Source organism: Hemiscyllium ocellatum, chromosome 5, assembly GCF_020745735.1.
Source record: "Hemiscyllium ocellatum isolate sHemOce1 chromosome 5, sHemOce1.pat.X.cur, whole genome shotgun sequence".
NCBI lineage: Eukaryota > Metazoa > Chordata > Chondrichthyes > Orectolobiformes > Hemiscylliidae > Hemiscyllium > Hemiscyllium ocellatum.
This window is the reverse complement of record NC_083405.1, coordinates 29,358,544-29,385,490: the sequence shown is the minus strand read 5'-3', so window position 1 is coordinate 29,385,490 and position 26,947 is coordinate 29,358,544. Positions and strand designations below refer to the sequence as shown.

Below are 26,947 nucleotides of genomic sequence, written 5' to 3'. Positions count from 1 at the left end.
GTATCTGCTATATACTTCATGCTGCATACCTCCAGAAATCTTGAGACTTGCTCAGCCAAAAGCTGCAATGCTCCCATCAAGGACTCCAGGTATTACAACCATACAAAGGGGAATTTGAGTCCTGCAAAAGTAGGAAACATGGTGGACAGGGTGACCCAATCAGGCAGAAGATGAACATTGCTTTCCTGATGACATGTTCAACTTTAGAGATTAATTCAGTGGAGTTTGTGTGGATAGTAACACTGATTGCCCCATTTACCACGGACCCAGACAGTCAAGGGGCCTGAGCTGGTGGATTTGCAGCCAATGCTCGCTTCTCTCAGGTATGAGGTATCATTGACTGCATGCATGTTGTGCTTACAGTTCCCTGACATCCTCCAGCCATATTCCCAAGTAGGATGGGATTTTTGTTGCCACAATGTCCAGCTTCTTTTTAACCACAAGCAACAATTCCTGTGGGTGTACACCTGCTATTCAGGGAGCTGCTATGATACTTACATTCTTCACAACTCCCAGTTTCCACAAGTGCTTACTCCCATTCAAATCATCTCCAAAAGCAGCTCTTGGGTGACAAGGGGTCCCAGCAGAAAACATGGCTATGACCTGAGTTAAAACATTTTGCCAAACAGCACCACAATGCTACCCATGCAAGAAGTTGGCCAGCGATGAACAGATAATTGGTATTCTGAAGTCATGCCTTGACCACTCAGCAGGAGCGCTCTAGTTCTCTCAGGATATAGTCGCAGGAATAGAGACTGTCAGTTGCACCCTGCACAACACAGCTCAAAAACAGGTGAGAACTTAGAAGAGGGGAAGATGGCTCAGTCATCTGTCTCCTTAAACAAGAAAGAAGAGGAGTCCGAAGTAGACCAGAGGGAACCAATGTTGATGATGAGAATGCGGAGGAAGCTAGGGCTCTGGTGAGACAAGGAAGACAGACCTAATAGGACCTAGAAGTATCCACATTTGAGGATGAATGACTTTGCATTGACATTTGTGGATGTTCAGTACTATGAGCCAATTGTGACTCTATTGCCCACATTACATAGCTAGTTTTGTTTTGGTGTTATTTATTCCCTTTGCCTCAGTAACCTCCTGTTCATTTTCAGGGAGGAACATCAGATAAAATTATACAGGATTATGTGGGGGCTGCTCTAGAATGATCGAAGCCTTAGTTTGCAAGAGGCAGTCATCTATCACTGTGATATAGGGGAGCAAAACAATACTGACTCTTGTAACTCAACCATCCTGTGTGGGTGTATGCTTTCCAATGGGTACGGTCTTCCTAAAGGGCACCAGTGAATAAGAAACTTAGTACTTTATGCCCTTCTACATATGATGCACATGTGAGCAGCCAGGGTGCCCCTCAAAGTGGTTTATACGGAAAAATACATTGTCCCAAGACTTAGCATTTTTTATGTCATTTGGTGGTCTTTTTCACTGTGGTAAGTTTAAGTTTGTAAAGTAGTTGATACCCATGTATCTGAAGTGACGTCAATTTTTTTTAGTCTTCCTTTTCCTAATGCTAAGTCTTTGTGCCACCTCAAAGTGGATGAGCTTAAAGAAGCTTGCTGACTGCTTTGTTACTCCTGCCTCAAATGACTGATGAGGACTCCAGCCTGATGGGGTTCTTCTGCACAGATGCAGGTGCAAGCTCCTCAGCCTGACCTGATGGAGGTGTTCTTGACAGAGGTGATTTGGTGAAGCAGGGCACTTTTGGAGTGTCGTGAGATGACAATCCCTGAGTGCCTTGTTGTTGCTCTCTCTCTGAGTATGCAGAGTCATTTTGGGTAGGGTACCTGGAGAGAGGTCAAGGTCACTCAGTCACCACTTGTCTAACTATAGAACGAATGCACCCATAGTTCAAGCAAAGGTGTAATGTTCTCCATTAACTGATTGTTCTTCTGGACCTGGCTCTCCACAACAACCAGCATCTTGTCTATTGATGCAACCATGTACTTTGATGCAGGAATCGCAAACTCATCCTCAGGAAAAACACTTCCTATGCTACTGGATAGCCTTCAGGAGAACCTCGGGGCATCATTGAATAATTATACTTCTTTTTTCTGGGCCTCCGACATTTCCAGGGATGGGCAGGATTGATGGGCAAAGGTTGAGAACTGCTACTACAGAGAAAATATTGCTATCCAGAAGCCTTTTAAATATATTGTCCAGAAACTGGAGTCCAGACGTTTCAAATGGGGACCAGATCATCCTGGCCATCTGCCCATAAAATTTGATGTTTTCCTCACACATGGATATGCAATGAGTTGAGAAGACTGTATTGCATGGGGAAACCTGGCATGCACCAGAACAGAAGTACCTCACAGTTGTAAGTTCACCTCCACGTTTAGTCTAAAAAAAGACAAGATTTTGTCCACAATGTATCTATAAAAAAAATCTTTCATCAGTTTAAATGCCTCAAGTCGGCCATTCCACAGCCAAATCGCTTTTCAATAACAAACCCAGACAATCAATCCTCTCAAGGTGCATACTGCTGCATTTCTGGTATCATACTTGTAAATAGACTTTGCACTCTCTCTAGTGCTTCTAGTGTGGGTATCAATATTGAACATAGTATTCCACAGGCAGTCAAACCAAAGTTCAACGCAAGTTTAGCATAACTTCTTTATGTTTCAATTATATCCCTTTAGAAATAAACCTTTGTGCTAGATTTGCTTTTGTTATGGCCTCATTGAACTATACCTCAACTTTTAGTGATTTGTGTATTTAAACTCTCAGATCCCTTTGCTCTTTTACCCTTTTAGATTCTTATTTTCCAAGTGAAATACGATCTCGTTTTCCTTACTAATACGTAAAACCTAACATCCATCTTTATTGTGACGGAGTCTGTTTGCACTTCAGGAAACTCTCACTTAGAGATGGCACTGCAGCTTCCTTGACAGGAAATATTGGCTACACTATGCACATTGGAAGCAGATGTGAAAAGAAGGTTGAAAGAATTTACTAAGTTAAAGCTACTCAACAATATCACTTCTCAAGAAATTGTCCCAACATTACCAGCAAATTGTGAGAGAGGAGAGGAACTGTGAGTGGGGAGTTGAGCAATTGGGAGATAAAGGGTAAATTTGGATGGAGGTGCTGACCAGGAGTGATGATAAATGTTCAGAAAGGAGAAAACAATCAGTAAAGAGGGGATATGGATTAACATTTGTGAGGGAAAGGGGCAATTGTGTGAGAATGGGTGGTCAGGGCTGCAGATAAACTATAAACCACTGAGAGAGAGGTAGGATACTGGGAGAGCTATGTTTGTAATCTGGAAGGAGAGATGACTAAGAGAGGGAGAAAAGCACTGATGGAATGGGCAGCTGGGTCAGCAAGCGGTGGCTGCAGCAGTCTATGTTTTTAGTTTGGAGCCAGAAGGAGTTATGCTGCATCTGATCTACATTCAAGTAAATACATTTAAAAACTGCAGTGATCCCTTCCACGTGCACACAAATCTGGGCATTCTGAGAAATAGCTGATCCATTAGCAAACAATGTCTCATTCAAGAGTGGTTCCATTATATGCATATTCAGAAAGTTTAATCCCTGTTATAGGAATGGATCCTGGATTTCTTTTTTGATACCTAAACCAATATAACAGGTGCTACACTGGCTCAAATGCCTGGTATTATGGACGGTCACGCAGCTAATTTAAGGCTGAATACTCAGCACAATATCACTAAGTTTTACATCCATAATTTGAACATGAAATGCAAAATTAATGATGACCCTTCTTAAAAATGGGGAAAGATAATGAATAGGGATATAATGAAAAATAAATGTCAAGTTCAGTTTTGAGCCAGGTAGATGCACTTGCTACCAATTTAGCTATCTCTGCTATCTCAAATTTTCCTGTCAGTCATAATCTGCCGTCAGAAAATTTCCACTGTTAAGTGACACTTGAAGCTATTTTTCAACTAATGATATAATTACTATAAACAGATTGCATTAAGTATTACACTGGAATTATTACATCACTGGTTATCCTCAGTTACAGATTAATCATGAGAAACTGGCCAGCTGCCAGTTATATATACCTTTCTAGGAAACCAGTTTTTTTATGCTTAGAAAACACTTCCTATGGAAGCACCTTTAGTAGACCACATTGCATGCTTCTGTAGGAAAGGAAATTTGCTGTTAATGAATGTGCAATGTGCATGTTTTAGATTTTCTGTTACAGAAAAAAATGCTGTCATGTTGATCTGCAACTGGACAAAGTGTGACCAATGGGAATATGTAAAAGTACTGGACAAATTAATTATTCTCTCTGTGGCACTTTCCCAGATGACCAGTCCTAGTACCTTGTGACATTTGACATTTCTATCAGTATGCTGTATTTGAGGTGTTTTTGAGGTAGTTGCAGCCTCCCATCCTTCTATGTCTGCTTAGGGCCATCCAATGACTCGTGGCAGAGGATATATCATGGTAGAGTGTCTACAGAAACCACAGTGCTCTTAGACAACAAGAAAGTTTATTGCATGGTTGCAATAAGTGGACTTGTATTCACTCAAACATAAGTACTCGGACCTTAGGGAGCCAGTGCAGACACATCCGCTGCATCCGTAATCAAGAGAAAAACTCCTTGTCTTGACATATAGACTGTTTGTGACATAGAATGAGTGAAACTCAGGTAAAATGAACAATAAGTTTTTAGAATATCTTCAAAATTGTCTGTACTCTGTTATTCTGTCTGTTAATAAAAATATCAACTGATTGCAATAGGGTATTAACTTGCTCAAGTTCAGTCTTAGCATTTACCTTTGAGGTCATTTTAAGAACTGACACCTCCATGAGACCAACTTTGTGTGCTGTACGGAGCTTCTGTAACATTAAATATGCCGGGAAGCATTATGCCTTTGTCTATTTCTTCTCAAGGTGCTGATTAACCTTACTGTTAGAAAGCTATTTTAAATCCATATAATTTCAATATTGCTTTGAATCTGCTGTTCCTTAAACCTGTATCCTTGAACTCACCAATGCTGATTTAAATTGAATGACTGCAGTTTGCTAGTCTCAGCACCAAAGCAATTTTCCTTTGTTGTTCATCTTTTTAACTCTATTTCCAGAACACAGTATTGAATTTTTCAATAAAGTTTAAATATGATTACCTGTTATGTAGTATTACAGCGTTAAAGCTTTTAAAATCTGTTTCCTTGTAACACTGTATTTTTGTATTGCTTACTGGATTTTTTCCCACCTTTGTCAGGATTTCAATGATCAAACTGATGGATCCCCTTTTTTTCTACAATTTACTGCCTTCTACAGCCATGGTGGAGTTTTCCCACTTTGTCCTGGGTAAAATGGGCATTTTATTTCCCATCTTTCCTGAGAGATCTCTAATGTTACCTCATAGACCGTCTGTTCCTCCTGACAGATCCTCCTTTTCTAAGTTCACTGGTTTTTCTCTGTTTTTTCTGGCCTACACTTCTGCCCCCAGCACTCTTTACCAGCTTCTGAATGATGGTTTTGCCTTTGGAGTGCAAAGTTCACCACTTTGCTGTTTCCCCAACTGCTGCTGTCTCTGTCCGCCAGTAATCTTGTTCAAGTTGCTGACTGGCTATCTGTGTTTTCTTGAAGCAGTCATGTTCGAATGTGGTAAACTCATTTGCTTAACATAATTTATTTTCTTCTGGATGCTTCTCATCATGGTGGGGACAGATCCACACCATTGCAACTACTTGGCATTTTCTCTGATGACCACTCCTGGTACCTTTTGGAATTTGCCACCTCTGCTGCTATGTGGTACTTGTTAAATGTTGTTTGAGGTGGTTCACTGCCACCAATCCTCCTCTTGCCTTCGTTTTGAGCCTGTTCAGTGATTAGTGGGAGAGGATACACCACCATGAAGAAGAGGGACTTTCTTTGATAACAACATGCTTCACTGCATAAAACTTAGATAATTTGAAGTGGTTCTGAAAGGATTTCTGCATTAACTGCTGTGTCCTTGCTGGAGGCTGGTTGGTGGGAACCTCTTCAAAATCCAGAGAAAGTTAATCTTCACGTCATTTCTACAATGCAAAAGCATCTTAATTACCTCTTCCCTGCCTCTACAAGCTCCATTCACAAGCATGACCTAATGACATTCTGTGTCATCAAAATTGAAATAATCTATTCAGCTGTTTCTTTTATTTTCCTTTTATGCACTAAATCAAACTACTCACCAAACTTCACCCTACTTTAACCCTCAACCTGTGTCTCTCTGTAGGTTTTCTCTCATCTCTCCCCATGCTTCCTTTGATCCATGATGACTCCTCACCCTGGCTTCCTATTTCAAATAAATTGATGGCCATAGACTTCCCTATCCTGATCCTCTGCTCTCTGACATTGTACATGGTTTCCTTTGACAAGATTATTTCTATATCTTTCAAAACCAACAACATCAATCTCTTCCTTAAACAACCTCTCCTTAACCTCTAACCTTGTTTCGCATTCCAAATTTCTGGAACAATTCATGGTCTTCCAGATCCAAAGCTATTTTTCTGCAGCTTACTGTTTGAATGTTTTCAATTATGTTTCAACTCTCCTCCAGAGCAGCAGTCTTCAACCAAAGTCATGAATTACATTCTGAGTGATTGCATATTTTCCTCTGTACTCACTTGGTTATATTAGCCCCTGGTTCTCCGGATTTAAACTGCCCACTGTCATTTTTGGATTTCTTTATGTCTCACCATTTTTGAAAATTTCTTCAAACCTCAAGTCACACCTCCCCATTTCACTTTCACCCAAACCCAAGGCCTACACACGAGAATTCTCTTCCTAACCTCTCAGCCTTTACTTCTTTTAAGACATTCTATAAAATACATCTTTGATCAAGCTGCTCAGCATATATATTTTTCTCATTATGCCTGCATGAAGCTGCATGGGAATTTTTATACTAAAGATAATACACAAATGAATGTTGTTATTGGTGACTAATGAGGGTGAGATGGTATTAAAGGATTGTGAGGACATGACTTCACTGATCATGAACTTAAATGATAACTAAATGTCTTAGTCAGTAATTCTGGTGCAATAACTAATCTGCTTTTATATCTGTTTCTACCCTAGGACTATAATAGGAAAAATCTGCAGTATAACAGACTTACTTTGGTTAAATATTTTCACATATATAGTTCTACAGTTCTTACATTTTTTTACACGTAATTCTCCAGTTCATTGCCAAATTGCAGTGTCAGATTATTCTAGGTATTGGCTGTTTCCATGCATAATGAAGCCTAAGCATAAACCTATACTCCATTACTCTTGCTATATGTTCTAATATTCTTTTGATTTTCTCATATCTTTGTCTCATTCTCTAAATGTTTACAGAACTGCACACAACTCTCACTTAACTTAGATGGTTATATAAAAATAATAGTGACTTGTGGTTGACTCAATCATCATTTGGGCAGAAAATTAACTCTAAAATATACGTTAATAAGTTGGTTGAAAAATTGCACATTTCAATGACAGAAAAAGTCAAAATTGAAAATCTAGAATTGCTCAAAACTAGAGTTCCATGTTGCCTCCACACTAAATTCCAGAGAAAAGTTCTGTGGTTTGAGTTATGTAAATAACATGACTGACTCCATGAAAATTGCTATCCAAATGGTGCTCGACTAAGAAGAGGAGGAGGTGGCTTTAATACAGTTAGAATTTCTAATAATCTAGCTAGTTGTTAGCATAGGGAAAGGTATGATTAAAGATTAAAATAAGAATTCATCCCCTACACATCTGGCACACTTTAACAACTCCCTTTTTAAGTATAGCTATCATAAGAATACTTTTCTTATTACTTTCAAATCTTGCATTGAGGCATTGACATCTTCCAGGAGCTCATTTATAAAGACAAGAACTTCAAAACTTTGTCCCAAAGAAATTTTTAACAATGAGTCTTGGTAAAGAAGCTATGTTTTTTTTCCACACCCAAAGTCTTCACATGTACACTCCATTATAGTAGAGGGTCACAGATTGATGATCAGTGTCAAGAATGCTGGCCACTTTTTGCCTTTCTACTCTAAAATTACTGAAACCAGTTGAAGTGTCTCTATTGCCACTTGCAATTTGTCGAAGAAACAGCATTGGCCAAGGTTTGAATCTGGCACCCATCTAAGTTCTGTACACATGTCAGAGGATGAGGTTGACCTTTGATGCTAGAACAACAGGTAATACAAGCTGGCATCCTGTTTATACATTGCTTTACTTCTTTTCCTTTGACATCATGGGTTGCCAATTTTCTATCATTAATTTTCACTCCAAACACTATTGTAAACTCTCTGAAAACATCATTCTAAGCCTCTGCCTTCAGATTGGCTTCTTATTGGTTACAAAATCTTTAGCAGCTAAGTACTCAAACTATAAAACTCAATTCCATCTCTCCTCTGAGCAAGGTATACCCTTTTGTATCATTGAACAATTGCCACTGATTTAAAGTTTGCTTTCTTTGAAGTGCTTAAGAGATTCAGCAGATAAACTGTATTCTATGAAGGACTTATTGAAAAAGATGTTCAACATTGCTCCTCCATTTGAAAATCAAAAACTACTCTTTATGCATAAATATCATGCATCGGTAATTAGTCCAAATTTGGGGAAATGTTACCAAGAACCTTATGGTAAGAGAAAATGCCCACGGGCTAAGTGTGGTAAAAAATAATAATTAAGATGAAATTTGTGAGGCCAGGTCTCCAGAAATCACATTCAAATGCAAAGATCAATATTGAATGCCAGAAATAATCTAACTTTATCCTGAATTCCCACCAGAGGTGGTTTTTAGTACCACTGAAATAATTCACAACAGATGCTTAAACTGTTGCAGTTGCCTCTAACGGCATTTTTGAGAATAGAGGCATCCTGTACTGCGAAATAAAAAGAAACAATGAAGAAATACCTGCATTAAGCAGGCAAAAGATTTCAGCATGTGCTTTGCACAATTCTCTATGCAATAATTTCTATTGAAATTGCTATAGAAACTATAAATATTTCACACCCAAACCGCTGAAGTGCACCTCAGCAAGAGAGGCTGCCCTTTAAACATGCAAGGTCAGGAAATTTTCCCAAGATATTTCAGCCTTCCAAACTTTCAGCTATTAAACTACTTGAAAGCATTTTTAAAATTTGTGATAAAGATAAATCTTCTAAAATGTAAATGCTTATATTTATTATTTCAAATTAATGATTGACCTACTGTGCATTTCCAAAACATTATGTTTATTTAGAATCTAACATTTGGAGTTATTCCTTTCTTTAAAAAAAGACTGTCTGTATTTTATATTTGTTATGATTCACATAAGATATGTAACATTTAAAAGAGATTCAAGCTTTCAGTAATTAGCTGAAAGAGTGACATCGCAAAATTTCACATTTTCAAACCTGTACTGCAACAACATATGCACATAATGCCGCCCTGTGTATGATCGTGCTATCCACGTAGCACCTTGGTCCTGGAGGAACGCTGTCTTGTTTTTACTGTATCAGTTGTATAAAGGTAGAAATGACAAATAGAGGTACTCTTGACTCTTGGCTATGAATGCACTTTTGACGAAACACTATTTTCATTTTGTAGTCAATTTATACTTTAAGCTGGAGAAAGTGAAATTCTTTTGTAAAATTATCACCCATTTCACTCTCCATAGAATTATAGTCCTTTAGTTACCAGTGATTTGCCCAATCCCTGTTCTGCCAATTCATGCCTCTTAGTTACCATTTCTAAGTGACCATCTCAATCTTTGGAGAGTTCCTTAAATTCACCAACCTGACAGTTAAGCCAATTCTTCTTCTAGACTGGCTGAGATGAATATCCTAGAAACCTTAGCTGGTTACATAGTTTTTTTTGATATTCACTCTCAGGATGTAAATGTGATTAGTTAGACAAGCATTTATTGCACATTACTAATTGTCCTGGAGAAGGTAGTGGTGAATTTATTTTTTGATCCACTGCATCCACAAGGTACTGGGACACCGCAGTGAGACTAGGAAAGGGGTCTGGAATTTTGAGCCAATGACAGAGAAGGAAGAGCAAATTTCAAGTTCCAAGTTAGAGAGTTTGTGACTTGGAGGGGAACTTGCAAATGGTGTTGTACTTGTCCTTCTAAATAATCAAGGTCACAGATACATATGCTGTTGCAGGAGGGGGTTTGATGAGTTACTGAAGTGCATGTTGAAGATGGTACAAACTGCTGCTACATTGCAAAGGAGATAAAGGAAGTCAATGTTGAAGATGATCTATGAGGTGTTAATCATAGAGCCATGGAAAAGTACATCACGGAAACAGACCCTTTGGTCCAATTCATCCATGCCGACCAGATATCCTAACCTAATCTAATCCCATTTGCCAGCACTTGGTCCTTACCCTTCTAAACCCTTCATATTCATTTACCCATCTAGACGCCTTTTCAATGTTGCAATTGTATCAGCCTCCACCACTTCCTCTGGCAGCTCATTCCATACACATACTACCATCTGCATGAAAAAGTCGCCCCTTAGATCCCTTTTATATCTTTCCCCTGTCATCCTAAACCTATGTCCTATAGTTCTGGACTCCCCCATCCCAGGGAAAAAGAACTTTATTTATCCTATCCACGCCCATTGTCTTGAATGGTGTCAAGCTTCTTAAATGTTGTTGCACCCGTTCATCTTACATTATGCTTATGGGGTGGGGGATAGTTGTGTGGTGGATGGGGTGGGGGTTGTAAATATTACATGATTTGGCATTGATAGCACATCGGAAGTGTATGGGACAAATAAGGGGGTCTGAAGGGCAAGGAGTGATGTTGGCTTTCATTCTATTTTCATATCTTTGACTAACTCTCAGTACGTTGAGGACAGTCTTTTGATTGGCTTTCCTCCACGCCCAGCAGCATATGATCATTTTCCAGGGTTGCCTACTCCTCTGATGGGAAAATTCAGAACTAAGGGCCACCCATTTAAAACAGAAGTGAAGTAAAGTTATTTTCTCAGAGAGACTCATGAGTCTTTAGAACCCTCTTGCTGAAAAGTTGATGCAAGAATAGACTTTGAATATTTGTAAGGCAGAGGTAGGTGAAATCTTGTCAAGCAAAGGGGTGAAAAATTATTGGGGTAGTCACAAATGTGGACTTGAGGTTATAATTAGATCTCATTGAATGGCAAATTAGGATCGAAGGACTGAATGACCTACCCTTGCTCCAGGCTACTATGTACTACACAAAACATAGAAGCTCCTCACCCTGGAACAAAATTCTGAACTTCTGAGCCACTGTCTCCAAGTCCCATTTGCAGAGCCAGGAATTGTCTTGACACTGCCCTCCCCACCCAGAAACAACACTCAGGCTCAGAGTCTACACATTGTTAAGTTAGAGATCACTGCAATTGACTCTAAATATGTAGCGCTCCCAAAGTTTGTACTTTCAAATATACCTGTTGGACCATAACTGGTGTTGTGTGATTTGTAACTTTGTTCAAATATACACACCTTGATCTCTAAGAACCATATCATCGGATTTACCACAGACTATAGAAGTTACCAGAAATTCAAAGGTACATTCCCTACCTATATTACAATAATCTTAGTATTATACCAATATAAACTTCATACTTGTAAAACATTTATGCCCAGGTAAAATTTTAAGCTAGTTTTTCAAGGATTTCATAAATCAATCACCTAAGTTACAAAAGGAACTCAGAGAATTTCCACAGAATTTCTGGGAAATGTGTTCAAACACATGTTTTAAGAAAAACCAGTCCATAAAAACGAAAATAACTAATTCATTTTAGACAATTAAGTAATTTTGCAAATCATCTCCCTTGTCCAACATCTGCTTTAGAAATGCATTTTAAATATTATACATTATTCAAATTAAGAGATTCAATAATACATAAAAGACTATGAAGACAATTTTAATGTAACCACTTTCATTGAGCAGGAGGCAATTTTATAGCCAGACCTCATTTAACCTCCATTGGGTGAACTAATCATACACTAATAAAGTTGAAATGCAGGACAGGATACATAGAATTTAGTTCCAAAGAAAACTCACATTGGACTCAAAACATTAATTTGGTTATTCCCTCCACAGATGCTGCTAGACCAGCTGAATTTCGATAACACTTTCTGTTTCTATTGCAGATTTCCTATATCTGCTGAACTAAACAAATCTGTGACTTGTTGTGTTCAATTATTGTGAATAAAGCAGATTAATGATTTGAATCACATTTTGTCTCACAAAATCTTTGCTCAGTCTACTTTCAGAGAGATTGATGCAGTACCAATTCAAAAAAAAGTCTAATTCCAAACATAAGAGAGATATTATTGTAACCCAGTCAGACAAAGTATTGTGTGAGGAAATGAAAACCAACACTCAGCAAGCTAATTTGCTCACACCACATGAGGATCCACTGTTGCCACTAAAATAAGAACATTGAGCCGTACAGATGTACAGCATGGAAACAGACCCTTCTGTCCAACTTGTCCATGCCAACTAGATATCCCAACCCAATCTAGTCCCCCCTGCCAGCACCTGGCCCATTTCCCTCCAAACCCTTCCTATTCATATACCCATCCAGATGCCTCTTAAATGTTGCAATTATACCAGCCTCCACCACTTCCTCTGGCAGCTCATTCCATTCACGTACCACTCACTGCAAGAAAAAATTGTCCCTTCGGTCCCTTCGATATCTTTTCCCGCTCACCTTAAACCTGTGCCCTCTTGTTTTGGACTCCCCGACCCCAGGGAAGATATTTTATCTATTTATCCTGTCCATGCCCCTCATGATTTTACAAACCTCTATAAGGTCATCCCTTAGCCACTGACGCTCCAAGAAAAACAGCCTAGCCCGTTCAACCTCTCTCTATAGCTCAAATCCTCCAAGCCTGGCAACATCCTTGTAAATCTTTTCTGAGCCCTTTCATGTTTCATAACATCTTTCCGATAGGAAGGAGATCAGAATTGCACGCAATACTCCAATAGTGGCCTAACCAACGTCCTGTACAGCCACAACATGACCTCCCAACCCCTGTACTCAGTACTCTGATCAATAAAGGAAAGCATACCAAACGCCTTCTTCACTATCCTATCTACCTGCGACTCTCCACTTTCAAGGAGCTGTGCACCTGCACTCCAAGGTCTTTGTTCAGCAACACTCCCAAAGACCTTACCATTAAGTGTATTAGTCGTGCTAAGATTTGCTTTCCCAAAATGCAGCACCTCGCATTTATCTGAACTAAACGCCAACATCTCCATATCAAACTCAAACTGATAATAAGGTGGTTATGTGCCATGTTAGACTTACTTGAATTTTCATTTAAACAGTTAGAAGATGGAAAACCCAATGTTAAAGTCACAAGAATCACAAAGACTTACAGGCATCAATACCGCAGAAGATACTGGCATTGTGGAATTGGGGAGGTTGCCAGGCATGGAGCCTGGCATGGGCTGCCTTTGTCTGTTGTGGAGATGCAGTAATGAAGACAGAGACCCTGGGACAGGCCTGAGGGAACAAAAAGAGGTGAAGGACTTCAGAAATAATTTTATAGAACAGAATGACAAGTAAAACACACAAAGCATCTTAACAAAAACACAATGGCATAATATTAACCTCTCCATGATGGTGGGAAATTATTGGATTAAAGACCAAAATATTAGATTAAAGACCGAAATATGTGGCATGGGCATCTGACGAACTGCACATACCGCGCACCAGCTTTTTGACATTGGAGGTGTAATGGGTCCTGAGTGTTTTGTTGATATTTTTGTTCCATTTTCTGCCTGGCAATCAGCTCAGAGGTAAACACAGCGGCATGCATTCACACCTCGGGTCTTTGGGGGCACTCCCTCACAACTGACAGCGAGGAAGATTGGCAATTGGGAAGAGGCTGTGGGATGGTTAGTGACCTCAGGAGGGTGGAGATTGAATTCATCGGAGGAAGAGAAAGATCACTGTTGCTTCAGTAGAGAATTAATGTTAATATTGAGGGGAGGATGGGGGATGGGGATGACACTGATGTAGCCAGAAGGATGCTGAAAGCTCCCATCATGAGCCAGGCAGAGCAGTCCCTTTGCTTTTCCATTGAAACTGCTGAGGAAGGCTTCATAGAAATTTGCAGCACGATTTCACTTCCACCACTGGGCTTCATGACACTAGGGAAACACTGAGAATGGCAATTAATTTAAATCATCCTTCAAAGTGTACCATTGTGGCCCTATTTAAATATGCTAATTAGACATCAATGGCTTTTTGTCAAACTGGGTCATCAACCTTAATTGTAAACCCACTTTTCTCTCCCCAAATTCCTTCCAGATCTGCAGTTCCTATATATTCTGGGGTTTTTTTTGAAGATTTCCAGCGTCAACAGTATTATGCTGTAGTCTTAATATTACCATAGATGGGCATTGAGTAGTAAGAATACTATTTCTATTTTAACTCCTGCTTTGCCTCATTTCTTGATGGATTCAATCAAAATTCCTTCTCATGTTTGTTGGCTTTGTAATAATACTCTAAATTGAAATATATCCCGATTATAATTGATACATCTAATTAAAACTATGAAAAATCATATTGTTTATTCATCACATGATGGAAGGTACATATCACAGTGAAACATGAGCTTTCCAACACACCAAAGGGAACTCAGCAAGCACTTTTGCTTTCCGTTTATAAAACTAAATAATTTGAAGCTAAATGTTGTGCTAAATCAAGGAAAGTGAGCCCTTTACTTGATTAATTCTTGACAAATACCCGTTTGTCTTTGTCTGGTACATGCACACCATATCCTTGCACTTCTACTGCTGCGTTTGTTTAACACTGATCTCATTCCATTACTCTTGTTAATGTTCACTCGCACTGTCTTGGAGATGGTGACCTCCTGAAGTGATACAATATATCAAAATAATCTGATTTTATTCATGCCATTCTCCTGCCAATACCTCACCCAAGCGATCATCTTAAATCTATAAGCCTTGACAATGAACATCAGCATGCTATTCAATTGCAGCCAAAACCAAAACCAATGTCATCCACACCCAATGCTATTAAAATTGCAAATTCTAACACTAACAAAGAACAAAACACAGAGCTCAATTTTCAGATTTAGATACTTCTTAAATTTGGAAAACTTGTTTTTAGACTGCTCGTGACTCCAAACTGGCTGCCAGGTGACCGTCGGTCATTCCTGGAATGTACCAGGTAGATTCATAATGGGTTCTTTTTAGGTTTTTATTCAAACACATTTGAGATAACTTTGACAAGATGTTTTTTACAGCACAGACAAAATAACTTTTAATGCTCTTTTCCATCTAAGCAATTGAAAATAATACTTAAAAGCATTAACAGTTTATTGGCAGGTGATCAGGTTTGCATAAAGGTAAAACTTAAGAAAATTACTGGTTATTGTTAAAAACAACAGATATGATCCAGGCTGATAGGAGACGACCACGTTTTTGATTGGAAATCTCTTTTGAATGATGGCTCACAGAATCACAGAATGGCAACTTCCAATGCAACTGAACCTCAATGTCAATGTTTCAGCTAGGAACAAAAACTGGAGAGATGCCCTTAGCCACATCATTCTTTATTTGCATTTAATAACAAAATATTTACAACAATGACTATTTTTATTTTAAAAACAGTTACTTATTTTCCTTTATTACAGTGTCATGTTTATTGCTTGATCTTTTAATCCTCCAAATTCCATTTGTCCTTCCCATTGTTCTAGTGGATGAGGAGGGATGGAATGGCTTAGACATTTTTCCCTGACTCATTTGATTACAACAAACTTTTTTTCAAAACATTGAAAGATGGGCTTGCCAATCTAATGCATGTATTTAACTTTTTACGTGTTGGTTGTCAAGAATTAGCCAGCAAGTTTTCCTTGAATTCCTAACTAAGAAAGCAAGCAGATTGCTCTGAAACTGACCTGAGCTAAATGTTTAATACAAATCCTGAGGCACAACACATACAATCGCAACCTAATGTAAATTCAACAGGGTAAAAGAAGTAAGGAAGTAAATTTGGTCAAAAATTAAGTCATGTGAAATAAAAGGTTTACACTTCATGACTGATTTGATGGCCCAGCAGTTACTTGTATGCATTTGGTTCTTAACCGAGACAATATTTTAAGATGTAGCTGGGATGGCCCTTTTTCTTCTAGAGATGTTGCTGTGGAAATTCTGATGGTTTTCCTATAGAATTCTCTGCCTGCTCGCAGATCAGGTCATAGCAAACTCTTTTAGATCGCAGGGGGAGATTTTTGTTTCCACTGCACATATATGACTTGCATGAGTATGGAAGGCAAAACAGATCACACTTGACACAGTGAATCTCAGGATTAGCCTGGCAAGCAAAGAGTGTCCCCTGCCATAACTCCAGGCTCCTTTCCTCTTGGCTATCCATGGCCAGCCCATCAGTACTCAGCCTCCACATGTTCCCATCGACAATTTTTACTTCAGTCTTCAGCTCTCAGCATTACCCCTGAATTCTGGCTTGACACTTTGGTTATCATGCTGCACTGCCTCATGTTGAGGCCATAGTGGTGATTGACCATCAGTGACATTCCCTTCCTCAGTATCCCATTTCCTTCCATGCCCTCTTATCTCCCCCACACTCTATGATGAGTTTCCTTCTGACACAATTACTGTCCCCTCCACATCCCAGCTTTCTGCCTCCAATCCCCAGAATTAACTTCCCAATTTGCCCACAATAGGGGTGGCCTTTAATAATCTCTCTTGACTGTCACTGAGCTGACCTCCAGAACTGACCGTGACCTCCACATAAGAGAAAATTAGCAAGATATATATCTATATAGTAAAAGCTTCGAAAAGGGAAAGAAAGGAAGAGTACATTTAGTAAGTTTTGCTCACCAAGGGGCGTTAATAGTGGGAAAGAACTAAATGTCAGAGTCTATGACAATTTTACATACATCCACATAGAGAAGATGCAAAATGCATACTGAACACATCACATAAGCAGAACTCACAACAAATGTGTTACTTTGTTTTGAGTTTTATAAATGAAAGCTGGTAAATATAATTGTCGTTACTTAACCAATTAGGACAAACAAAGGAACATGCTCTTCTGTACCTGCCATTGGACCCACACAGAAATTCATATACAGCATTTCTCAATTATGTGATAGGTAGGACATGTTTTGAATGATTCCACAATTGGGCACCATTCGCTGAAAGATACTGAGCATGCACCAAAACCAATATCAGATAATTGGTCATGCTTATAATATGGCTCATTTATAATAAAATAAAGCCTTTATCCCACCCCCTGCCTTCAGGACATATATCACTTTTTCCCAGACACTACTAATTTTGAACAAGGGTCATTAACTCTTCTTTCTGTCCACAGAAGCTGCCAGACCTGCAGAGTTTTTCCAGCAATTTCTGGCTCATTTATACTTACTTGTGTGACATACATTCATATGCAGGGACCCTTCTTTGTAAACATGGGAACATGTCCAAGTCTTGCACCTATTTTAAATTACTAGAAACCTCAGGAGCCAATAGTTCCCCATTATTTTGTCTGTGGCAAAGCCTTAGCAAATCAGGGATGACTTATCAAACAACAGTACTTCTCCTGTAATATAAATTACCTTAATAATTTGACATTTGGTATCCTTGTATATGTCCTCATGAGTGTGAGCTGAAAGGCTTGAGCAATGTGTCCCTCCTTTCAGCAATGCTTAAGTTCTATACTAGCAAGCAACATTTTAATAAGCAAATTAATTGAATGATACCATGCCCTCTGAATAAAGAATTACTTACACAATTCCACTTTTTAAAGTGTGTAGCATGAATCAGACCTAGCACAAATTACAGGTAAGTGATAATTCAAATAAAAATGGAAATTTTGTTTGATATTGTCAATTTAATAGAGAAACTTCTTACACAACTGTAAGCAAACACATAAAACCTCTCAGCGATATGTGGCACTATGTGTTGGACAGGTCCACAACTTACTGTTCTTTGTACATGAGGATAGAACAGGAATCCTATCCAACAACAGTATTCTCCTCCAGGCTTCACAGCTACTTCTGCTAAGCTTCTCTCTGTAGTTATTGACAGATTGATGGTATAGTTTTCTTGAGTTCTTTTCCTATCAACCATACAATAAACTGGTTCACGCTTGTCCACTTCAGGAACTCAGCCAACTCCTGACAGTCTATCAATTATTCTTGCACCTTTCTGGGTTTTAGATCTTTTTTAGCCAGTTTGCAATGTACTTTCATGTATTTCTATGCCTTTTTCACCAAACGGAAAAACTGACCACCTCCTCTTTCTTCCCACAAAGCCTTTCTGTGTTCCTCTTTCTATCTCTGACCACTTTGTCTTCATGTCTGCATCTGTGCACCAATCACCCTCATCCTCCAAATCCTTTTTTTGTAGCTCTCCTTTGTGTCTGCCAACCACACAGAGTTTTTTCTGAATTTCCTTCCTGCTAATGCTTCCAAGTCAAGGATCCTCAGATTAAAGTTTTCCTTATTATCCCAGAAAATTACAATTTTTTTTAACATTGACACAAATTCTAAAACCTGTATTCTTTATTTCGAAAATTACAGATACCATATGACATTTTACATTAATTAGAAATCATCCGGCATGGTGGCACAGTGGTTAGCACTGCTGCCTCACAGCGCCTGTAGACCCGGGTTCAATTCCCGACTCAGGCGACTGACTGTGTGGAGTTTGCACGTTCTCCCCGTGTCTGCGTGGGTTTCCTCCGGGTGCTCCGGTTTCCTCCCACAGTCCAAAGATGTGCGGGTCAGGTGAATTGGCCAAGCTAAATTGCCCGTAGTGTTAGGTAAGGGGTAAATGTAGGGGTATGGGTGGGTTGCGCTTCGGCGGGTCGGTGTGGACTTGTTGGGCCGAAGGGCCTGTTTCCCCACTGTAAGTCTAATCTAATCCTTACTGTCCTGGTTCCAGGCCAAAGCTTATCTGATATTGGAAGTGAGAGAGAGGGGAATAAAATGGTACAGGCCTGAAATCCTTACATTTGGCCTATTTTGCTGCAACTTATGCTTTCACACTCCTCCTTCATGACAATGTCTTCCACAGAGAATGGCATACCAGTTCTTAATAAGCACTAACAGGGGACAGGGGGAGGGGGAAGAGAATTGATGGAACCATATCACTACCTCAAAAGGAACAAGAAGCATGTCCATGTCTGTGTCAGCAAAGTGCCAACAAAAAAAACCGAAATCACTGCCAAAGATCCAGCTACAGAAGTTGCTACTGTGACTTGCCACATTCCTTAGGCTCACAAAATCCTCGGCCCTGACCGTTTGGTAACAGCTGCACCTTTTAATTCACAGTTTCATTTACTCAGAGTCTCAATGTAAAAACAGAGCCACTGGCGTTCAGTGTAGAAATTGCACTCAGGACTACACAGGTCAGGTGAGTATCCCACTCTCCATGAGTGGAGAAACTGATATCATACCCCTTCGTTTCCTAACCTGTATTTTTCAATGCAACACTCATGCTTAGATTTTAGTTTCCTGTTCTGCTGAATATATTTGAAAGATTACCATGGGGAAATAAATTAGACAGTCCCTGAGATCAGGTCCAGGAATACAATGATGATGAGTCTGATCCCAGAGAATGAAATGAGATTAGATTAGATTACTTACAGTGTGGAAACAGGCCCTGCGGCCCAACAAGTCCACACCGACCCGCCGAAGCGCAACCCACCCATACCCCTACATATACCCCTTACCTAACACTACGGGCAATTTAGCATGGCCAACTCACCTGTCCCGCACATCTTTGGACTGTGGGAGGAAATCGGAGCACCCGGAGGAAACCCACGCAGACACGGGAAGAATGTGCAAACTCCACACAGACAGTCGCCTGAGGTGGGAATTGAACCCAGGTCCCTGGCGCTGTGAGGCAGCAGTGCTAACCACTGTGCCACCGTGCCGCCTAAATGCAAGCAGCGCAGCCCTTTTGTGCTGCTTACTGTTTAGCATGATTCCTGTATGCAGCTAATACCAACATGGCTGTCACCCACATCAGTAATGGGCTCAAAATTGGAACTTCCTGACAGCAAATAAAGCAGGGCTTTTCCCCGAAACATTGAATTTTCTGCTCCTCGGACGCTGCCTGGCTGACTGTGCTTTTCCAGCACCACGCTCTTGGGACCAAATAAAGCCAGCCTATACAGTGTAAAGTGAAGGGTCTTTGTGGCACAGTCGTATTGTCCCAAGCTTTTTAGCAAGATGGCTCGAGTTCAAGTTCCACCTGTTCCAAAGGTGTGCCATAACACTTCTGAACAGGTTGATTAAACAAATTGTAGAGTTTCTGGTTTGTAATCAATAATTTGATGATTTTTAGGTGGTTCGAATCACCCCCAGATCTCTGGTTCTGACACTATACTTATTAAGGGAATGTGAAATGAAGAAGACAGTAGACAGGTATTTCGGGGCAAAAGAATCTCCGTGCTTATTTAACTACAAAAAAAGTCATTAAAATACAAGAAATAAAAAGGCAATTGCGATAAAGCAGTTAAATTGACAAATTATGCAGAAAACAGTAAGTGGATTCATTAAACAGAGGTTAAAACACTATCTGAAGCTAAGCAGCAGTTTTAATCACAGACACTTTCTTCAGGCTTCCTACCCTTGGGTTCCCTGCACTCCTTCCCATCCCTGCTAGCTAAGTTGAAAACATTGGAATCTCGGGAGTTTCAGCTCATCCCTGGGGAAAACACAGTTTGAAGTGCGCCCAGTTGCCATCATTTCTCTTGGCTTGGGACAGGCCTGTTTCAGGAAGCTCTTGTTCACATAGAGCTTGGTTGACCTCCTACCCTCTCGGGTGTCCTTTGTTGCGATGATGCTCTTGGTTTGTCTTCCTGGTTCAGCTTCTCAGTTTGGCCTCTGAGGTTCTCAGTTTGGCCTCTGAGGTTCTTAGTTCCAAAGCTGCTTGTTGGGACTGGGGCCTGTTTTTGCAGGAGCTTGATGTTGGAAAAGGCTCTCCCTCTCCCCCAGATCAGGGCTGGCAATTGTACAGACTGTGAGCGACACTATCTCCTCTCAAATCTGGATTTGATTACTGAGCTATTGTTCTTCCTCTCAGGGCTGAATGAACTGCCTGATTACTGGACAAGGTGTGAATGATTCTCCAATTAAAGTGAATAGGTTTCTGATAGTTTTGAATGTCCAGTATTTCTCTTGGATGGATGTGGTTAAGGTTTTACTGGCAGTGTGACAGCCTTCACATTCGAAGGCAAGTAGGTTTGCAGGTAGTGCAATGGTGTGGAATGTTCAGGATCTGTGTCCCAGTAAGCTGATTAAAAGTTGAATAGTTTTGCATTTTTATAGGCTCCAGAATGTCTCAGTTGTTTGGTGTGCTGGTTGTTGTTCATTGTCTTTAGCTGAGCCATTTAAAGGGGTCTTCCTTCAGCTTTACGAGCTAAAACCCTGCTCCAGACAGCTGCCCCTAGGCTTGCATGATTCTGGATCAGTGGTGTTGGAAGAGCACAGCAGTTCAGGCAGCGAATTCAGTGAATCTTAGTTCAAATGTGAATTCCACAAAGTCATGTCCTAAATTCAGAGGGTTTTAGTCCAGGGTATCTGACGTGGATTTTTGCCCCACCTTACAATACACACACTGCTTAAAGTCTACTTGCATCTCTTAAAGTGAACATTCAATTTGGCTGGAACATGTGATCAGAGCCAAATAGAACACAAGTCTGGCATGGGAAAAAGTAAAACGTGGGACCATAGTGGAGAGCACACACTTTAAGGCCTTCATGATGTGGAGGTGCCGGTGTAAGACTAGGGTGGACCAAAGTTAAAAATCAGGATTAGAGTGGTGATCAGGTTGCTGATGAAGGAGCAGTGCTCTGAAAGCTAATACTTCCAAATAAACCAGTTGGATTACAACCTAACATTGTGCGATTTTTAGCTTTAAGACTTTCATGCACTGCGCTGGAGGTTTTGGGGACAAGTGCAAAGTAAGAGAGATTTCTTATGTCACAGAAACCAGTATTCTCTTTTGGAATATAACAAGAAGGCACTTCACCCTCATACAATCAGCAATGCTGCCAGCCTCACTTGGATCTGTGAGATAAATATTGCCAGTTATTGAATTGCAAGGGTTAATCATCTAAACATCACTACCTGACACTCTTCCCTGTCTGTTGCAGAGATAAATGCACAGCAAGAGATAACCAGTGGATCAAGTGCATGTTTTAATTCCCATGGAGGTGACAGTACCAACCCTTATTGGAACAGCCATTTGTTACAGTCATGACAGGTGGTGTGTGAGGAAAAGGAGGAGTGGCAGCAAAAGATACAACTTCTTTCTGCACAGGCTACTTTGAGCGTACTACCAGTAATCACACCCGTAATTGTCCAACAACCCAGGTAATGTGAGAATGAGTGAGCACTGTAACAGTGAGTATACAGCCTGGAAACGCAGCCTGGTCCAGACCATGAGCTGGGTGTTTGTTCACTAGTATACAGTGCCCTTGCTGCAGCATTACAATGAAGTCTGAGTGCAGTAGTGAAGTGAGAAGCATCCTGTAAGTAGATCAAAGATGAGCCATTGAAGTTTCTAAGAGGGTACCACAGATCAGAAATGAATATTTGTATCTGTGACTGGTGTCCATAGAGAATGCCCTGAGATGTTATTGCTTGATGCCCAACATGGAGGTCCTATCAAGCAAGTGTTGATTCTGGAAACAGGATATGACCAGATTGAAATTGTGGGTGTTACTTTGCATATCTTGGTCGAGTTCAGATATTAGTCCATGTTGCCAGCATTCCCAAAGCTACTGATAAAGCAGAAGGAAACCGAAAAAGAGACTCAAAATTTCCGAAATTATTAAATTTAGATTTATTTTTCCTTGAACTGTCTGTATAATTGTACAAACAGGATCTTTTTATTTTTCTGCATTTTTGATTGTGGATTGAAATGGAAAAGGAGAAAGTGAGGACTGCAGATGCTGGAGATCAGAGCTGAAAATGTGTTGCTGGAAAAGCGCAACAGGTCAGGCAGCATCCAAGGAACAGGAGATTCGATGTTTCGGGCATAAACGTCGAATCTCCTGTTCCTTGGATGCTGCCTGACCTGCTGCGCTTTTCCAGCAACACATTTTCAGCTCTGAAATGGAAAAGGGGCTATTTAAAACCGAGGACAAAGAAATGGGTTGTTCTTCCTTTAAAATTCATCACTGTAAGTTGCATTTATATTACTTGCTTATCGCTGCTGAAAATGTGTTGCTGGTTAAAGCACAGCAGGTCAGGCAGCATCCAAGGAACAGGAAATTCAATGTTTTGGGCCAGAGCCCTTCATCAGGAATACTATTACTTGCTTATGCAGTGCAGGAGGCTGTTTGTAGATGGGCTGGCACGAGGGTGTGTGTGCACAGAACGAGATTTGGCCAGCAACAGATTGTTGATTGATTTGTGGGATTGTGATCACTTGCGGATGACAAACGCCATCAGCCTGAGAAACAATCTGGTTTGTTCCTGCGTACCTGAACAGCTTGTCCATGTGCATGATATGGGCAAAAGCTTTTGGACTGCTGCAAGTGCAGATAGTGGTCTTTCTCTCCAGAGCAATACCTACAACCTGAAGAAAGCCAATTTATTTTCCCTCACAAGTTGCTTTAAGCTGTGGTATTTAACCAGTAACAAAAATACTTCACAGTAACAAAAATACTGCAAAGAAGTGAAAAGATTCTGGAGAAAACAGAATGAAGAACAGAAGATCCTGGCATGTAAACGGATCACCTCAGAAAGCCTTGTGGACTGGAGCCTTTGAAAAACATCCCTTCTACCCATCACACTAATGTTTTTTGGTGGCCCATTTAGGAAAGGGTACTAGTAGAGTTATTCGTCCACAGTTTTTGCTTGTTTACTTGCAATAAATAGTTATTTTTGTTAAGTGCAGAAATGTGGTCTGTGTTTTCTGTTTACTTGAGCCTATCTGGCAGGTAAATTAGGGATTTGTACATTTCAAGAAAACTTTTTAACTTTTGTGACAATTCCAGCAATAGCTGGGCTTGGTTTCCAGTGCACTTCCTCAGTGAGGTGTTTTAAATTAAGTGTGGATTATTCAAGTTATAGGAACAGAAGAAAGTCAACAAGTCTGATCCATTATGTTGTTTGCTATAGCATTTTGAATTCCAATTTTCTGCCCAATGTTCCATATCATTAATACCTTTATTTCTCAGATAAGCTGTCTTAAATAGCTATTCCACCACATTTTCAAAATTATTTATGGAAAGAAGGGTTTCTTTGATTAACTTTTTATTTGTTTGAGTTGAGAGTGTGGCGCTGGAAAAGCACAGCAGGTTAGGCAGCATCTGAGGAGCAGGAGAATCAACGTTTCGGGTATAAGCCCTTCATCAAGAATGAAACTGGCTTGACTTCCAGTTCAAGTAATTTCTGTTAGCTAAAAATAAACAGAAGTCTTTCTCTTTCTATGTTACTGTTATTTCCCCTTGTTATATTAAACATCTCACTCAGGTCATCACTTCACTTCCTCACATTCAGAAAATACACACCAAATTTCTTGAGTGTCTTCTGTTGGCTTTGCACCTTCTTACAGGTAGCATTAAGAATAGTTGCCAGACCATTTCCAAGAGAAATATATCCTTCCCACATGCAGAACACAAACTGAGTACAATGGAAAAAGTTAAAGAAGCCCTAGCCTGGTGCAGAGTCTTGGTCAATTGGAGTAAAGAACGGAGAATAAGGTGCAGAGTTACAATTAATTTGCACCTTCGCAGTTTTATAATCCTAATTCCCTGGGGCCAATTCTCTGATTTACACTCCGGTCAAGTTAGGCTCCATACCACAAATGTGGGCTCAAGCTATTTAAACCCTATATTAGGGCAAGTGGGTTCAGGAGTTGGACCCTGACCCCAGAAACAGTTCAGAGCTGGCCATGAGTGTGTGGAATGCTGAGGTGGCTCATTAAAAGATACACCTCAGTTTTCTGGGATTTCACCTTTTTTTTTGTTCAATATTATACCCTCACCCCTACAACCAACCACTCACTGCCATGCCTACTCCATACCAAGTCAGTCCTTCTACAGTAAGAAAATGACTCTTCCCACAATAACTCATGCCACACGCTATGGCTCCTTATAACTCCTCTGCCAATTTAGTGCCAATGTATGCTCCCCATCCACTGCCCTTTAATATTATGCCCTCCACGCCAACACATTCAGTTTCCACAGTGGGCAAATTTGTTTATGAAAAGAAATTCATTAAAGCCCACTCAGTACATTTAAAGTCCTTCAAGAACGCAGATAATTAGACAAACAAAAATCGATATTCATTATCCCACATTAAAGACAGCTATTCACAACCTCTTGAAGCTGTCAATCCTGCTAAACTTACATGATCCAACTGAGCTGAGGTTTCCCTCACATGCAGTTCATACTCTGCCCTCTTGCTTCTTCCAGTGACATGAGACTTGTTGAAAATGGGGTCAGGGTTTCTGAATTTGAGCCCCACTGGCCACTTTTAAAGGTCCCCATAATCTCCACAGCACCATGAAAATCTAGCTTTAACAGTTTTTCTGAAACTACTGTTAAAGTCACTCAGTTGTTTAAAGACTGTCTTTTTACTTTTTATGCTTTTTAAATTGTGGGCTGAAATGAAAGAAAAACAAATATTTGCACGTTGTGAAAAGCAAATAATCTGACACCTATAGGAAACATTGTATGAAATGCTATTTGATCAAGCAGTAATTGAAGTTTAGATTTTAAAAGATTTGCAATGGGGGGGGGTTGTATATAGATGCTGCTGGGTGGCAACAGGAAGTTCATTTGTTTATGGACTAGTGACCAGTTATTGATGACAGAGACCATTTGTCTGCCAACAACCAAATGATTGGTAATTGAACATCTTGGGCTGCGAACAAGATAGAGCCAGAAGCGATTTGATTTCTATCAGCCTCGGAGCTCTCTTTGCTCATTGCAGTCAAACACACTTTAAACCTGAAGCAAATCAGTTCTAGTTTCTGTTAGAAGTTGTTGTAAGCTGTGGTTTCTAACTGATAGTCAGAGGCCTGCTTTTAGCAAACCAGCCACCTGTGTCTCTTGCAAATCAGAGGAAGCATCTGAAGAAGGATGACTGAAAATCAGCATTCTTACTAGCATTAGAATCTTAAGAACTGTCTTAGCAGTCCATGGATAGAAACTGCTGAACTACATTTCCAGTTACCACTGTCCACAATCTATTTTTTCCTGTCTGTTTCTCTGTTTGTCTGCGTGTAAGGGGGAGTTTTAAACTGTAGTGCTATACACCAACAATTTATAACTGCTTACCTGTAGCTAAAGAGAAATCTAGACTGTGTTTTCTATCAAACTGGATCTAGAAATCAGCTAAAAGTGGGGAATACTGTGTATTTAGTTTAAAATCTTTAACTTTCGTGATGACTCCAGGAATAATGAGACTTGATTTCCTGAGTGCTATCCCAGTGACTCATGACTGTTGTAGTTAGTGACCTATCTGTTCTGCTTTTTTTTTGAATAATTATGTAGCATTTGATCATTTAAATTCTCCAATATTAATTCCAAGATATGAAAAATTCCCAGGAAGTCATGCTATTTAACTCATAATTTTTTTTATGATCCTCAAGTGGAAACAGTCTGGACTGAAATATTTATTGGCTCTGATCCCACTATTTCATCCATCATAATTTTTCAATTTACACTGGAGATTGTACGGTTCCCATAATTGACAGCTATGGTATTTCTCCTGTACACCTCCTGAGAAAAATACCTATTTTGCCATACCGCTATGTCTTTACTCATCACAGCTGCCAAATCTATTTAAAAGCACTCACACCTTCTGAGCAGTTTGATTTTCCTTAGTAATGTCTCCTGAAGTTCAATGGCATAGCCAAAAAAATACATGCTTACTGCTACATTCCTTGTACCTTCCCTTGCCTCGGTCAGTGGTTCCTGAATTACCATGTCAAAGTGACAAGAAGGCAAGCCGAATACTCTATCTTTTCCCCACTCTT

The 26,947-nt window shown here is 39.9% G+C and overlaps 1 protein-coding gene across 1 annotated transcript in view; it reads right to left on the bottom strand.

Moving 5' to 3' along the window:
* Positions 1-26,947, bottom strand: part of creb5b (cAMP responsive element binding protein 5b) — a 461,203-nt gene that overhangs the window by 154,289 nt on the left and 279,967 nt on the right. The window contains exon 6 of the mRNA XM_060825361.1: positions 13,322-13,448. Coding sequence (XP_060681344.1) covers positions 13,322-13,448 — 127 coding nt within the window. The remainder of the gene's footprint in view (positions 1-13,321; positions 13,449-26,947) is intronic.